The sequence below is a fragment of the Anguilla rostrata genome, chromosome 3, assembly GCF_018555375.3.
Source record: "Anguilla rostrata isolate EN2019 chromosome 3, ASM1855537v3, whole genome shotgun sequence".
Classification (NCBI taxonomy): domain Eukaryota; kingdom Metazoa; phylum Chordata; class Actinopteri; order Anguilliformes; family Anguillidae; genus Anguilla; species Anguilla rostrata.
This window is the reverse complement of record NC_057935.1, coordinates 44,050,450-44,067,969: the sequence shown is the minus strand read 5'-3', so window position 1 is coordinate 44,067,969 and position 17,520 is coordinate 44,050,450. Positions and strand designations below refer to the sequence as shown.

Here is a 17,520-nt window from a genome sequence, read left to right as displayed (position 1 = left end):
GTAACAGCACACACCTGCCACTAGGGGCCCCACCAACAGTTATAAGTGATCAACGCATCTATGAATGTAGAAAACATTTGAGGCTCTACAGTTTCCAGCAGGGTTCCAATGCTTCCTGCCCTGTGCCACCATAGAATAAAAAAACAGAAACCTGGATATTAGCTAAGGCCAACGCATTCCCAGCACGCACAGCTGCAGGACATTCTATTGTTCTCTCCCTCTCGTTTAATGAACCCAGCTGCAATTTTTCTCAAGTAAAAATGTCAATAAGGAAGTCAGTATTCCATGCAGCTACAATGATGGAAAATTCTTTCATATAAAAGGTAGGCTAAATAAAATAAATTACCCACACATGCATGCACGCACATGCGTGCACACACACACACACACACACACACCTACCTATACACCCACAGACACAAACACACAGACACACACAACCACAGACACAAACACACACACTACCAAAGAGCACCGTCGTTGCATGATTTCCACACAGCTGTTTTTGCTTTCACCCAAGCGAATAACGACTCGAATTTCATGGCAGGCTATACATCTTGTTCAAACGCCTAAATATAGTTTTCCTCCATTAGAATCCCGGAGCTCACCTCATGTTATTAAAAAGGTCATTAGCGCGTGTCAGGGCAGCCACCTTCTGCAATGAGTCATGCAGCGCTGCAGAAATCACCCAACCGGCTGTAGCGCGCTGTCACATACTGCAACACAGCCGCAATGTTCCATCGCCACGGCGACGGTGTGACATTGTTCTGTGGCGGTTTGGCCTTGAGGAAAACAGGTGAGCACGAGAGGAAGGTGCTGTTTCGAGGAGAATTCGGTGTATAGTTCAGTAATACTGTCTCACGGGAGATAAATCTTCTATTCCAGCATTACACTGACATGTACTCCTCCAGGCTAAATACTGTTAGTAATATAATATATAACTGGCCTATGGTAGTATTAGGAAAGATGCTCAGTAAATCAGCCGTAATGTTCTGCTTTTGTATTTCAGTACAAAGGGCTATGGTGGGCCCACAGAATGGCCTACAGCCATTACCTGCTGTGGCGCAACACGTGTGGGACATGCATGACACATGTACTGAATCAGCCTGCTGAATGAACTGATGGATTTAGGAAGTCTCTCTGGATAAGAGTGTGACAAAATGAATGTCATGTAAATGTACCGTAATTCTGTTCGAACCACAAACACTTGCAGTACCAGGTTGCAGAATTTATCATTTTGATCATTGGTTTCCAATCCCAGAACAGTGGGCAAGTACTGTCTCTCTGGGGAGTTTAAGGCATATTCCACTTGTTTCACTTCTGCTGGTAACCCCCCAAACCAGGTAGTTTCAGGAACCTGTTCTCCTCTGACTGGGGAGAACGGGTACATGCGTTTCCAGGAATGGGTAGTGCTACCATATCTCAAAATGGCTCATATTTCCATTAAAAATAGCTATACCACATTACTCTCCCAGGGCAAAAAGCTTCCATTCACAGCTACCACCTCCATAAAGTCAAGCACAGACTAGTACAGATAAAGATAGTGTTTTACTGCCTCCATAGTCCATTACAGCCAAACACTAATAGTCTAATACAGTTACACACAGTCTAATAAAACTAAACACACTCAAATTAAAGCTAACCACAGTCCAGTCTAGCACTGCTAAGCACAGTCTGACAGAGTCTAACATGTTTAATGTTTAATACGATCTCTTCAACACAGTCACACAGTCTAATATCGCCTCACAATATTCTAATAATACAGTGAATATCCCCATATTCACTGACTGTATACGGCTGAAATGGAATGGAAAGACAGGGTACACTGGAGAGGCCAGATTGCTGAGATGATCCTCAGATTCTCAGTGTTTTTAGCCAGGCCCATATGAAAGTTTTTCGCATTACTTTTTCACACTTATGTTCATGCACATTAGTAACTCCTTCCAGATAGAGAGGTCTGTTAAATGACTGTAATGTAATACACAAGCCCTAAACACGACGCTGCCAAGCAGACTTGCACACACAGGCTTGTGGCTCCGGGCCCACAGAGAGCAGAGAGTTTTGAGGTGAATCACCGTGAGGCTTCATTAACTGCATTGTGAAGCCTGCATTTCCAATACCCAGCGGGCCCATCAGGTAGAGACATGGCATGGGTGACAGCCCAGGGCAACGGCTTTAAAGACGCCAATTGATCAGAGCACGGCATGATGGGAAATCTGCAGGCATGGTAACGGTGGCGGATATCCCCCAGGTAAGCAACTACTTTTAAGTATCAATCATATGAAAGCTTTCATTGTTACGTGTATGAGGATGAAAACATTCATCACGTGATGTAATAACTGTAGTTGCTAAGCACCTGATCAACCACAGGAGTTGTTCTTGAACAGGGGAGTACAAGGGTGAATCCATTTCACGGTTTCATGCCAACTTCTGCTCTCTATGATTTGATTAGCATTCATTAGTATTATTTGTGCTCACATTGACAAGACTGAACTAGCAGCATGTGCACCAGTGCTGCACAACCAAAGCCGCACATCCCTGCTCCCACGTAATGAGATCAGGACAATTCAACCAAATACCCCGCTCCCTCCCTGGGAGGCACCATAGCCGCAGGTCGCACTGCAGGGCTACCAGCCACAGCCAGTCCTGATACTCAGTGCCAGACTTTGGGACACATCAACACACTGGAATCCAGAATCTTAGCAGGATGAGCCACTCGGTAGCTTCTAATGTGTTGTACATGTTGATATTGTCTCTATCTGAGTCCTGTTGCTTGGGGAAGGCTCTGTATTACTCAGATGAGAGGGGGATGGTTCACTATCAGACTCAGTGAGAGGGAACAAGCAGCATTAAGATCACAGATGGCCTGACATATAATCCTTCAGCAAGCTGCATGCTAGTAAAAAAAGCTTGCTACTCTGACTGGGGGCAGGCTTTACAGCATCACAGAGACACAGCTTAACTTCAACCCAGCCGTGACAACACTCAAATCTAGCTCAAGCTGATGGCACGTGGGCACATGGGGGGTCGTCATAGATACCCCAGATGACACAGAAACACTTGGAAAAATGGCCTCTCTCCCAGGCTCTCTCTCCCTCTCTCTTATCTACCTGAGCAGGTCATATCTACCACTCTCCGTGTGTGTCTGGGGAGTGAGTGACCAGGTTTCTCATCTTTAAATAGAAAAGGCCATGTCCCAGCAAGCAGGAGAAACACACCACAGTCCATAATTCAAATATGGCAAGCACCTGCCATACCCAGCTCCGCAACACTCCTTAACCTGGCTCCACCCAGCTCCTCCAAACCCTACGCCAGGCTCCACTCAGCTCCATTACAATCCTACACCAGGCTACACCCAACTCCTCCAAACCCAACATCAGGCTCCATCCAGCTCCTCTACAATCCTTCACCAGGATCCACCCAGCTCCTCCAAACCCAACATCAGGCTCCACTTAGCTCCTCCACAATCCTACACCAGGCTCCACCCAACTCCTCCAAACCCTACACCAGGCTCCACCCAGCTCCTTAAAACCATACTCCACCTACCTCCTCCATATACTCCTCATCCACCCCCATTCTTAACTGACACTGCTTCCCCAGTTAATGTTCACCTAGCTCACTTCCCTATGCTTTCATTTTGTGCTGCTTTTGGCAAGAAACCGGGTCAATCCTTAACCCTGCCATACTGCTACAAGAGGCCTGATTTTCAGCAGAGGCGAGAGTGTGACTGGAAGATTTGCGGGTGGTGCAACTCTTACCTTTACTTACTGCACCCATGTGTCACTCTAATTAACAGTGAAAAAGTGCTCACACATTTCTGCACAATGTTAAGGGACTCATCACATGTGACTCACATTGGGAGTTTGCTAGAAGTTTGTGGATACAGTGAGAATAACAGAAAGAACACAGGGCAGGAAGCCATTTTATAAACAGCATGAAAATACACTTTGGCATGACCATCATGCCCCCCCCCCCCCACTTTCTCCCGTATAATCTCTCCATCTCATTCTCTGTCTTTTGTTTCTCCCCCATTTCCTCCCTCATAATCCCTTTGTCTCTCCATTTCTTCCATTTCTCTCTCCCTCTGACCCTTTCTTTCTCTCTCACTCTTTATCTCTCCTCCCTGTTCTCTCCTAAATGAGAGATTATAAGAAATAGAGAGAGAAGTAGGGATGGATTTCTATGTCAGCCCTGACCCCGAGGCCTCTGCTGGCAGAGTAGAGGGGCTAATCATAGCTTCCGGTGTTGCCCAGGCTGCCCAGAGAAACTCCGCCCACTCACGTGTCATCCCTGAACTCCTGCTGAAATAGACACGTGTGACTGTGAGTAACCTTCTCAAGGAACTGGGCCTGTCCGCCCCTGTCAGCATCAGCCAATCGCCGAAGCGATAGGGGGCGCTTAAATTAAGCAGAGAAAAATCCCCTTAACACTTCATTGGGTTTATTTAAAACACTTAAAGCAGGTCAGATTTACATCGCGTCATAGTCTTGTCTTATTCTATCACACAGAAAAGGAAGAGGAGGCCAGGCTGACTTGCTATCTGCACTGGGTAAAAGTGAGAGAAAGAATCCGACTATCCCACTTTCAAACACACACAATTGCAGAGATGATAAAACATTCATACACTCCCACTCAAACACACACGCACACACACATACACACACAGATACACGCGCACAGGCACATTAATGCACGTCCCACTCACAGCGGTCGGGAAGAACAGTAGCATTATTCAGCAAATATCTGTGCTGTACAGACATAGTGTTTCAGTCTGGTTTTATGAAATGTTGACATCAGCACCACACACATACACACACACACACACCTACACACTGTTGTGCGCACCCGCACATGCACACACAAATGCATACACATGCGTATGCGCACACACAAACACACAATCACGTTTGTGGCACGCACACACTGACACTTACTGTAAATCTTGACCACTTCAGTCTAGAGTTCTAAGTCACCCTACTGGAAAGGTACTAATTAAACAGCCCAATCAGATGTTCAACAGGAAGTGTATGGTGTGACGCAAGCCCCACACACCGCCATGTAATGAGGGACAATGGATTTCCTGGGAAATGGTCAGCAACTGTGAGCAGCCTCAGGGCATCGTTGTCACGCATCCGAGTTGGCCACCGGAGTGCTTGGAGAATGCAGGAAGAGGATGAACGAGACGCAGGAGAGGGAAAAAAGAGGCCCTGGATACTTCTGAGACACAGAGGGACCTAAGACCAGCATGATCCTAAGCACACCACTGGGGTGGTGAAACTGCACCTAACTATGCCCTGAGCCTCTGAGGTGCCGAGCTGTAGCACGTTCAGTTCATGCTTTTCACTTCACTTCGCCTTCTGCTAAGCAGAGCGAAAGAGAGCCTGGATTTTCACAACCCACAACTGGAAACCCCCCCACCATTTCCCTGAACTCTGGTATTTGCATAATAAAAAAACCCTCATTAGAAATGGCCATCTATGTATGATTGGATTGAGAGAAATGACTGTATCCTCCTTACCGTCAAGAGGGAAGGAACTCCATTGTTTCACCAGTGCGCACTGCTGCCTGGTTCAGCAAAGGAGTTGCCGTGGAGTTGTGCCCACCCCCTGCTGAAAATCGCTCCAACAAGCTGCTTATGAGTGTACTAATGAGCACATACCATTAGAACCAAACTCCCAGTCCTGCCATAGCACAGGCCCTCCCACAGGCCCTCCCTCAGACACATCCTGGTACATGCTGGGTAGAGACCTGCTGCCTCCACCTCACTTTCTCTCCCATAAAGCCCACTTAGGGCAGCCATGTTGATGGTTCCTGATCAGATGTGGTTATGCAGGTTTACTGTAGGTTTGGTATAATTAGGCAGGATTGATGTATAATCAAGCAGCTGCTTTTTCCAGAGTGCTAGACAGAGGCTAATTTCATTCATATACCATGTCATCCAACACTGTAATGCAGTGCTAGAAATAGAACCAGAATTTTTTTTTATACCTGTCACACATTGTTTTTCTCAGACCTATTTCACAAAAGCATGAAAATAACCTTGACCTATTAAAAATAAATAAGGCGGCTGTCTGGTGACAATACTATCAGTTCAGAGACTCTAAGACAGCATGGAAGCACATGAAAGCAAGGAAGCACATTACAGCCAAAATCGCCTCCACACACCCGCTCCACCACCCCCCCTCCCTCTTCCCCACCCCAACCATCCATGTTCCCTGGCCCTGACCCTTATGGTGATGGGGTGGGGCCTTGGGGGCATTAGGTGCAATATACCCTGACTTCCTCCAGGAGCACTGCAGAGCACTCAGGGAGTGAGAGAAATGCTGGGAATTCTCCAGGAAGGGAGCAGCCAGGATGGTTAAATCATCACAGAAGTAACTGAGGATCTGCACAGAGTGTAGCTGGCAGAGAAAGCAGAAATAGATATAGCTCATAGCTCACACCTGAAAGCTCATAGCTCACAGCCCATAGCTCACAGCTCAGTTATATACTCTAGCTGATAGCTCACAGTTCACAGCCCATAGCTCACAGCTAACAGTTCATAGGTCATAGCTCACAGCTAACAGCTCATTGGTCACAGCTCACAGCTAACAGGTCACAGTTCATAGCTCATAGCTCACAGGTCACAGTTCAGTTATATACTGTAGCTGACAGCTCATAGCTCACAGCTCACAGCCCATAGCTCATAGCTCACAGTTCACAGCTCATAGCTAACAGCTCACAGTTCATAGATCACAGCGCACAGCTCACAGTTCATAGCTCACAGCTAACAGCTCACAGTTCACAGCTCACAGCTAACAGCTCTCAGCTCACAGTCAACAACTCATAGCTCATAGCTCACAGCTCATAGCTGACAGAACGTGTGGCAAGGATCTAGGTTGATATTCAAATATCATGACGGCATCAAATGCACAAGTAAACTAGATTTTCCTGCCGGTACTGTAAGAAAGTTAATCGTACATCACCACCGTTTCTATATTAAATGGCTTACAGTTAACGGCTTAAACATGGGTTCCAACAAGGAGTCCAAACAAAGCGACTACCCAATTCCTGACAGCACCAGATAGCAAGCGGCTCCGTGCCAGATCTGTGCCGTTTCGGGCCCAAAGTCAGAGATGTAGGGCCGAATCGGTGCAGATTCGGCCGAGTGTTGCTTGCTATCTGGGATGCTTTTTATTTTATTATTTTTGGAAGGGGGAGTAGCAGGTGACAGAACAGAAAATTCCTCAATCAGGCTGATCATGTTGAAGCTTGGGAGCAGTTGGGAAATTTGGCAACAATCTAACAATCTTTGACTTCTATAAGACATGCTTTCATCAGGTCTGAGAAAAACAGGCTGATCTCAGCACATGTTCAGACAGGTCAGCCCATTTCTAACATACCAGCCCGGTGCTCAGCTGCCAAGCACAACAATCCCTTCTCTTTCCACTCCTCCTCTGCTCTTTTCTCCTCTTCCCTTCTTCCTCCTCCTTTTTCTTCTCTCCTCTTAACACTTTTCTAGTTCCTCTTCCCGTCATCTCGATCTCTCACATCTCCTTCCTTCTCTCCTCTCTTCTCTACAGAGGCTTTTCTTTTTTTGCCCTTATTAAACATCTCTCCTCACTTCTCCCCAACCCCACCCTCTCTCCGTTCCTCTTTCCTCCATCATCATTTCTCTTCTGCCCCTCTCCTCTTCTTCTTTCTCTCCAGAAACATTCATTCTGTCTGAGGTTTGGTCAGCAGAGTGAGGGGCGGACAGTCCAGGGAACCAGGAGCGGTTTATTTAGCCTTGCGTACCCCACTCTGCTATAAACCTGTCAAAACCAGTGCAGTTCACAGGCATAAACAACAGAGCAAGAAAGCTGAGGTGATGATTCAAACCAAATCAAACATAAACAATAAGACCTAGGGAAGTGGTTGAATAGTGTGAGGGCGCATGTGTTCAATAAATCATACTTCTGGATATTCCTATATAGTAAGAGTTATTCCAAAACAGTATGAGGATAACATTTAGAAATATCTCAAATATACAGTTTCAGAAAACTACAAATATGCCAGGACTCTTATGGATGTTAGTATAATGGCCTGTACCCCACAGGTTGCAGGTTCGATTACCTGGTAGGAATCGCTGTACCCTTGACCAAGGTGAATTGCTTCAGTATAAGTTGCTCTCAATAAATGCTTATAAATGCCAGCAATGTAACGTCATTCGAGTGAGATTCAACAGACCCAGAACACAAAAGACAGCACAGCACATTGCACACTGTGAAGCATATATGTGCAGGGAATAACTCAGGAGATAAAAACAGCCACATGACCACATGATTCCTCAAACAGGAGAGTTTGCTTTTATGCTGAATATGTGGAGCATGAAAAGTGCTCTACACATCTGCCAGCCCAGACCTTTAACTCCGCCCACACATTCGACATCACCCTCACCAATCCCCCTTAATCAATGAGCAGTGAGAGATGCATTTGTACCATTGTCGTTGGCTGGGCTGTGCTGGGCGAATGTACAGCAGTGAGAGAACTGCAAGGAAGCAATAGGCCATTATGCCAGGAGATATTATGGGATGCAAATTCTTACTGAAAATGTTGGTGTAGTGTGAGTCACAGTACCTGGACACAGTCCTTTTAGTTTTTGAATTTTTCTCCAAAGTGACTTCCTTGTCCATTACTGTGAATAACACAAATGTGAAAATAACAATGGTAACAGGGTTATCCTCATGCCAGGTGCAATTTTGTCATTGGACTCAAAGCCTAAAATCAAATGCATTAAAATATAATATACACCCTTTCTTCATAAACACCTTTCGAATGCACATCTGTTGTATGGAAATTTAGTCTACTGAATTAATATTCCAAGAAAAACAGAAGCGTTTACAATGAAATAGAAAAATAATTGAAGCGGTATAACGGTTGGTGTAATTGTTGTGACATCACTTAGCAACATACATCAGAGTCAATCAGCAAGCTCCAGAGACCAAATTTCACAGCTGGGGAGTGAAGCACAAATTAGCGCGGGGGGGAAAGGGGGGGCAACAGCATCGAATGCAGCTGGCCAATGAGACAACAGCTCCAGGGGCTCAGGCGATTTATGTGTTTGTGGCAAACGCTGCTAATTAGGACACATTTCTGCCTCTCTGAATCTATTGCTCTCCCCCACTCTCTCTCTGTCTGTCCCTCTCTATCTATCTATCTGTCTTCTCTCTCTCATTTTGACAGGACAGAATGGGACAGTGGAATGAGGATTAAGACCCCTGCTCCACCTCACCCATGTAATCCCATTCATTGAGAATAGAAAAAAAGAGAGAGAGAGAAAGAGAGAGAGAAAGAGAGAGAGAGAGTGTCAATAATTAACTATTTTTTTTAATTCTACATTGCAAGAATGTGATGCAGTGTAACATTAGGTGAGAGGGCCTGCTGGGTGTCTCTCTCTCTCTTTCTCTGAGACACAGGGCTCCGGTGTGTAGCGCTTCCCCTGGGTCTGATAAAAACTCCACACAGTGCCCACCATGCCTGGCAGCACCACAGGGTGCTGCATAAATGGCCGAGGGAAACATTCACAGAAAAATGTTCAACGAAAATTTTTCTACACTCTTCAGAATTTATGGAATATGTTCTAGTGAGACAACATAATGACTGCAATTTGGTGATTCCCCATTGGGATTAAAAGGAAAGAAAACTGCGGCTAGATTTTGGTTGTTTTAAACGGTTATGCCATGAGCAGTATGTCAAACAGCATGTCACTAAATTCTCACACAAGCGACCTGTTTAACGGTTGTGCTATGGTCATGAGGGTGCAGATGGCTGGAACAAATTGTGGGGAAGGGGTGTCAGAACCACTGAGTAATTTTCATTGGGAAAACAGGACACAGCTCCGCTACAGCCAGTCAACAAGCAAGCAAACACCAAAGCATGCTGGGAGCTCCACAAACTGAATGGGGCTGACGGAGAGCAGATGCAACAGACAGGTGAGATTCCAGTACATAGAGTCACAATTCACATTCCTACAGAACAGAACACAGCAATGGACATACATCACATCAAAGAAACATAGCACAGATGTCTAATCCATGCAAATTATCTCACAGTGAAAGGGCATGTGTCTATGTGCGTGCATTTGTGTGTGTGTGTGTGTGTGTGTGTGTGTGTGTGTGTGTGCATGTGTGAGTGAGAGTGAGCGTGTGAGTGAATGAGTGAGTGAGTGTGAAGGAGAGAAAGAGAATAAGTGAGACTAAGTAAAAATACAAACAATATATCACACAATAATACATAATAATAAGATAACCATCACAGCCTGGCCATGGAAACAAGACAACACAAACAAGCCTGGCAGCCCAAAGTGATGGGGCAACCTTACATCCACAGCACACCAGGGTAACAGAGTACAGGTACATTCATACAGAGTATATATACCTTATGAAGCAAACTCACAGAAGTTCACATCCAAGCAGTATGGCACTGACAGACACAGACTGACAGATGTCATATACTATATGACCAAAATATCTGGACACCTCTTGGTCTGGGGCTTTTTTTCATGGTTTGGGCTATCGTAAAGCTACAGCATACAATGACATTGTGGACAGCTCTAGGCTTCCCCAACAGTTTTGGAAAAGCCCTTCCCTGTATCAGCATGACCAGGAACACAGCAAGGTCTATATAGGAATGGTTTTGCTGACAACGGTGTGAAAGAACTTGACTGGCCTGCACAGAGCCCTGACCTCAACCGATCCAACACCTTTGCTATCAGTTGGAAAGCCAACTGTGAGTCAAGCCTAACTGCCCAATCAGTACCTGACCTCATTAATGCACTTCTGGCTGAATAGAGCAAATCCCTGCAGCAATGCTCCAACATATTGTATGCAGCCTTCCCAGAAGAGTGGAGGTTGTTATAGCAGCAGAGGGTAGACCAACTCCATATTAATGCCCACAATTTTGGATGAGAAATTGTCCACATACATTTGACCATGTAGTGTATCTAGGCAGAGTTCAGATCAAGCTCAGTATCACTAATGAGGCATTAAGTCATCTGGCAAAACCACCGGTCTTCTAAACTTTCCCTGCCACTAAAACTTTTTTGTTCAGCTGCTCTCATGTTAAATATTCTCTAATTCCTACCAGGTTTCTCTCCTCCACATTGTCACAGCTGGTCCTAACTGAATCTGGCATGACAAAATTAACTCTCCTTTTCTCTGAAGTAACCCACTCTTCACAGGGGGAGTTCAAGAACAGCAGCGAATGAGGTCATTGTCCTCCAATCGGGGGAATATTTAGCCCCGTTTCCCAGGCAACCAGGGCTCATCCAGGCCCATAGATGGCAAGGGAACAGAGTTTGTGAAGCTAAGTTATGAGCCCTCCAGTGTAGTCGAGGGCAGAGAGTCACTTAAGTGCTTTCAGTACTGGGTTTATTACCCTTTTTTCAGATGTTCTTTTTCAGGTTGACTTACACAATGTGCTAGTATAATGCCCTTCATTACATGTGGCAGCTGGTGTATGTTATGTTTGTCTTGTTCTGCAAAGGAAAGGGGTATTCTACCCACCTACACTGAGTGCAAAAGCAGGCCAGAGAAAGAGTGGGGGAGCAAAGGGTCAGCACCCCTCTGCCCCCACTTCCAGCATACACGCACAGTTGCCATGGTTATGATCATGTATCGCAATGAAAAGTCTGCCAATGAAATATGAGCATGATGTAACAATCGTGCTGAGTAAATAAAGCTACATTCCAATGTGTATCATGAAGTTTTTACTTTGCTGATTTACATGATTTTACCAAAGATGTATGTGAACTAACTAGCTACATATACAGCAGATAGGTGGATTCAACCTATAGCTGTTTATAAAATGTATGTTCTGCTTGGTCCCATCTAAGGTAAGTCAGTGCTTTTCAGCTGCCTGTCTGGGGTGTGTGTGTATGGAAAAAGAGGAGCACAGGCTGAGATGCATCATGGGAAACAGGTTGAAGTGCATGATGGGACACCAGCAGAAATAAATGCTGGAATGTACAGAATGTTGGGATAGAGAGAGCGAGAGAAAGCGTGTGTATATGAGCGAGAGAGAGAGAGAGAGCTGAGTGGGAGAGAAAGGCATAGAGTTTAAGGGAGAATGAGAGACCAGGAGGAGTACCCTGGCAAGCAGCCCAAGAAAAGGCATAGAGCAGTGCATGCTGGGAGGATGGGAAGAACACAGGGGTAGGAAGTGAAAGTCAGGAAATGGTTCGAGCCCTGCCCAAGCCCCTTACATACCACCCACTCCTCCCAGGCACTCCAGCACATCTGTGGCCGGGTTGTGACCCCAGGTGATAGACGGACATGGGGGTGTGGTTGTATGTCAACACTTTTAAGGCTGGTGCTAACAATGTCATGCTGCTGCTGGCTTTTTTGTGCTGCCTAATCCTGGCTGCTAAACGTGTCCAACCATTCTACACCTCTACCCCTCAACACACTAACAATCAGAAATGCACACTCTCACACAGGCACCTGTACACAAACACACATGCACCCACACGCACACATACTCAAAGTCAGGACTTGCATTGCGTTAATTCATTTGCAGGAATTTGCTCACTATGCGATTTCTGCCAAAAAAAACACTGAAAAGAAAGGCCTCATTTTGGTTGTTTTTTTAACTATGTGGACTACAAACTCTGGAGCACCCTGAATCTTTATTCAGCTCCAGGATTGTAGTTCCTCTCTCCTTTAAGTCACATCAATGTCTAAGACAATAAATCAGTCTTCATGTTGTTTAGCATCATTTACAATCAGACTGTCACACAGGGCTTCACAATGGACATATTTCATGGTGAATCAATAAGAAACAGCCTTGTGAGAAAAACTGTGAAGACTCCTTTGACTCCATTATAACCCATTGAGCTGGACCCCTTGGGGTATAAAGATTGCACATTCTATGGCAGAGAACCTAAAATGAAATGCATCACTTCTTAAGAAAAAAAAGATAATAGCAAGTAATCTCAAGCAGCCTAAACCCATCACATAGTTTAATTTTATCTATCACACTTAGAGCCAGTGGGCAATTCAGGGCCATTAATGCCTGACTGGTCAATGAAAACAATTTAGAAAACACAGTTGATCCACTGAGCTTTAGAAAGGGAAGGTGTTTGAATAGTTCAAAGCAAAATGGACAGCAGAATGCATAACTGATAAGAGGCGGATATCAAACAGGGAGAGTGTACTGCGGGTACAGAACGACTATGAAAGGGTAAATCCTTAAATGTGGGTTTGGAATGGGGTACACCAAGGTTTCCTCAGTACAAACAATGGTTCTTCTGGATCTAAAGGTCCAAATATTGGTTACTGTCAGATCTCACAGTTAATTTCCCCAATAGGAATCCCTTTCTGCTGCTGTGGCTGCTAAATTTCTTTTTAAGAGCTCAGCAGAAGGACACCAGTTTACAGCCTTCTCCTTCTGTACCTGAGTCACAACTGTTACACATTCTGCTCATGCTCAGTTCCACAACAGTCAACAGCAGTGCAAGAAATTAGACACTGTGTTGCGTATCACCTTGAATGTTAACTTAAGCAATCTGCATTAACTTTCTCTAATATCTTTGAGATACGGTATATATGCTCCCAGTTGGTGGGAGTGTTCAATGGTGTAACCAGAAGCAGTGAGCAACATATTTAAGAAATCCGAATCACACGGTACAGAATTGCGCTATCGGCAGCCATAGTAACAGCAAACTGCAACAGGACATGCAACACAGCATCATGTCTGTTTATGAAACAGTTTATAGACCAGGTGTTCCAAGCTTTAACCTGAAGGGCCAAGATGTGTTGGTAGGAGCCAGTACACCTCCTGTTCACAGATAAGTCAAGCATGTAAACACACTTCTGCAATAAGCCAACAAAAGAATAACAGGTCTGCACAATTACCAATGTCGGCCAAATCCATTTCAATAACAAAATATGCTAACAATGGCTGGATAAATACCTCACCTTGTGTTGCCAAGCACCCAGAGCCCTACCACAGGTGCCAGTGCATTGTGCATTGCAATACACATTACAGAGACAAGATATTCACATATTCACAAGATCTGACACATTGCCACAGTTTTTCAGCACTGTAGACATCTGAGTTATTTATTCCCTGTGAATGTTATGTTCATGCCTGGCCCTCATCAGTTTTTTATTTAGTTTTTTAGCTGCAATAGGAGAATCATAAAAAGGCACAAAGCTGCTAGATGGCTCATTCAGTTAAAGCCCTACAATGTGGCCTTGCAGCCTCAGATTGAAACCAGTCGAAACAGTGCTAGAGCCAACTGTGGCTGGTGTAACTGTGCTTGCTACATTCTTCCGGTTCATGGGTCATTGTGAATTTTGACCCCTTATTGGATGCAACGCTATCACATGTGTATTTTGTCACACTGTTTTGTGTATGGGTACGTACAAGTACCTGTTATGTTAGTTAACTTAGTTGCCCAGTATGTAGATGTATTAGCTAAAAAGGTAGCTAACAAGGCTCTGTTGTATTATAATGAGTAAGGAGCTGATCTTGAAACCAAAAGGTCACAGGATCAGTTCCCAGGAAGGACACTGCTGTTGTACTCTTCAGCAATAATTCCAGTTATAAGATTTTATACTAGATAGTAACAGCTACATAGCAACTGGGATTTGGGTAAGTTAGCTAAAGTTAGCTACATTCAGTAGCAAGCTAGCGAAATTGTGAAGACAAGTTACACTCAACTGAATAAATGTGGGACTTAATGTTGACACAATCTGCTGTCACAATAATTGTGGTTTCCAATCAAGAATTAATATATAATTAATTATAACCAGCTGCACTTCCAGCTTCACCTTTGCACTAGGCTGACCCACAGGCTTTTCTACAGTTCACTAGCTTTAGCTAACTACTTAGCTTGCAGTACTTTAGCCAGCAGGCTAATAATGGGTAAGAATGTCCAGCATAGATCTTATGTGAGTAAGCAGATAGTTACACATGCTTAGAGTTGGTATCCAATAAGGAGCTGATATGTCCAAATGACACCTGGACCGAAAACGGAAGGATACAACGTGCACAGAGACACTCTTAGCTCCATAGGGTGGCATGACATGCGTTGTCCAGGGTATGGGAGGGTTCAGTCGGTTAGGGATTTCACTCTCTAGCAACCCCCGCTGGTCCCCTTGGGCCGCATATCAAAGCCATATGTGAAAGGTTTTCCTCCGATTCCACTCCATGACAGCTGTAGTGTGATAATAAGTACGCCTGGTAGTCTAGTGACACCACATGTTTCAGAGGAGAACCACGGATGTCTATACTCTCCTGAGCTGGATGTGGCTGCAGGTGCAGATAATTTGACATTACAAATTATGGTGGGAATTCGATATACGCAGCCCTGCACTGAGCACCAAAATTATAAGGAACAAAACTGAGCAACACAGGCGTTTGTTTATAGCAAGTATTAGGTCAGTGATAATGTTCAATTATAGGTAAATGGTTGAGTTGGCTTGAACTGCCGGCTCTAATCAGTGTCCCACCTAAACAAGATTAATATTTGTCAGAATAAGCAATAGGAAGGTCTTTAGCAAAACACAACCCCTGAAGTTAGGTGGACACATCACACATCAGAATGTGAACCTGGTCAGGCACATGACATGGCACTATAAGGCCACAAGCCCAATAAGTGAGTTTACTGCCAGTGTAAATAAAACACGGTCCAACGTTTCACAGACAAATCCATGTCCCCCTCCCTGCAGGTGGCAGTAAAGCCGTGATAAAAATCCACAAGCCTCAGTGGGAGACAAGAGAAAAGTCACCTCTCTATATACAACACAGTAATTAATATGACCCTACGTTTAATTAGGGACCAGGAGACAGTGTATGGAGGCCATCTCACCATTAAACTTCCACTGCATGTTGTAATGGCCAACAAAAAATCTGCACTATTGACATAAAGTGTTCTCATGACAAAGACCCATTTTGAAATTCAATTTCTAAAAGAAAATAAATCACAGTTGTTAAAATTAGAATTTACAACAACTTTCAACAATTGTGAAACTGTTTTTAGAAACATTGTGTTTCTTATGACTAAAAGAGAATGAATGTGGCCCTTAATTGTCACCTGGCCTGTGTAGGATGCACAGATGTTATGGAGGAGGAGCCCGCATGCGGATACTGTAATTATGGGACCTCTTCTACCATAAACCTCTTCTACCATACCTTGGGCTAAATTACTTTAAAACAGCATCTGCGTCATTATTATTATGTTCGACTACCCAAGCCTGTTACAAGGAAACGAGGGGGTGGGGGACGACGTCATAATCTATTGTCTTCCTCTGACACTGTGGACTACAGTTACAGGTCAAAGTTTCCTTTTAGAACGGTAGCTAACATGTCACATCATCACAACTGAAAACACCTAGCTCCCCATGTTCACCGGGTTGCTGCGGAAGCCTTTCATCCGAGCGACGGCAAAATAGTGGCTGGTGAGATGTTACAGTGGCCTATATGCGTCAATAACGTGCCGCTGATCTGGTGTAATTTGACAGATTGCCTGCTCTGCTACTTTTCGCATGTCATTTGAAATGGAAACTGAAAATCTGGACTGTTGCTCTGGCAACTCGTGGGGAATTTCCAGGGCATCCTAATGCCTTTGCCAAATAGGAAGCAAAATTAACATTTACACATTCAAAAAAAAACTGGCTGTGCTCAGCGAAACCCCGGAATGTTTGACCCCAGCTTAATCCAAATTTACGAGGGCACTGCGTCCATGCCCCACATTTTCTTGCCTCAACAGCAAACTCAACATTGCTTAAAACGCTGACTATCCCCGTGAGAAACAAGTTCCGTGGTGCTCAGTACAGCACATCGGCATCCCGACATCCACATCATTCTCAAAATACAGCATCTAGAAAACTGTTACCAAATGAACGCTGTGCCTTGTCATACACATAAACATAATTGTTGAGGTATGTGTCAATCACAAATAAATCAACAATAATGCACACAAATATTAAATAACCATTTTACATAGTCAGTTGTTTTAAACACCCACTCAATAACTGGGTTAGGAAAACTGCAGAATTAAGAACCCAACGGTGTTACAGCCAGCTATAATGTAACCAGTCTTTTACCTGCATCTACTGTATCCGACAGATCGTGCTTCGGAGCAGTTACTGGAAATTCTTTTAATTTTCTAGCGCTGAGGTTCAAAATCCCGGAGTTCGCCGCTTCTTCCAAAGCGCGTTCAAGACCCCGGTTAAGGGGCATATTGCTGTGGGAGCCCAAACTGCTGCTAGTTTGGACTGAACCAGAGGCGAGCTGGGAATTGGGACGAGAGTCCGGTCCCAGCGTCGCCATTTTTATTCCCTCTTTATACTTTTATACGGCGTTATAATTTTGTATCCACAAGAAAAATCCAAGGGAGAGTCCAGCAGTGCGCGAATTTCCTCTCTTCGAACGACTTGTGCGCCGACTGCGACTGCGCTACTACGCTTCTGTAGCCTACAACATTAAGCCTCGGCCAAGGCAACGAGCTGTAAGTGCGTTTCCTGACCCCTATTGGTCATATTCGGAGCTGTA

At 44.7% G+C, this 17,520-nt stretch overlaps 1 protein-coding gene across 7 annotated transcripts in view; it reads right to left on the bottom strand.

Moving 5' to 3' along the window:
* The window catches only part of LOC135250951 (leucine-rich repeat and calponin homology domain-containing protein 1-like), a 63,742-nt gene extending 46,305 nt beyond the window's left edge, over window positions 1-17,437 (bottom strand). For 4 of the 7 annotated variants that reach the window (XR_010329047.1, XM_064327819.1, XM_064327820.1 and 1 more), the window contains exon 1: window positions 17,073-17,437. Coding sequence is in view for 6 of the 7 variants with exons in the window: in XM_064327819.1 (XP_064183889.1) it covers window positions 17,073-17,298 (226 nt within the window). In the remaining variant the exon portion in view is untranslated. The remainder of the gene's footprint in view (window positions 1-17,072) is intronic. The other 3 variants (XM_064327825.1, XM_064327821.1, XM_064327822.1) reach the window with 2 other exon arrangements.
* Window positions 17,438-17,520: the final 83 nt, after the last annotated feature.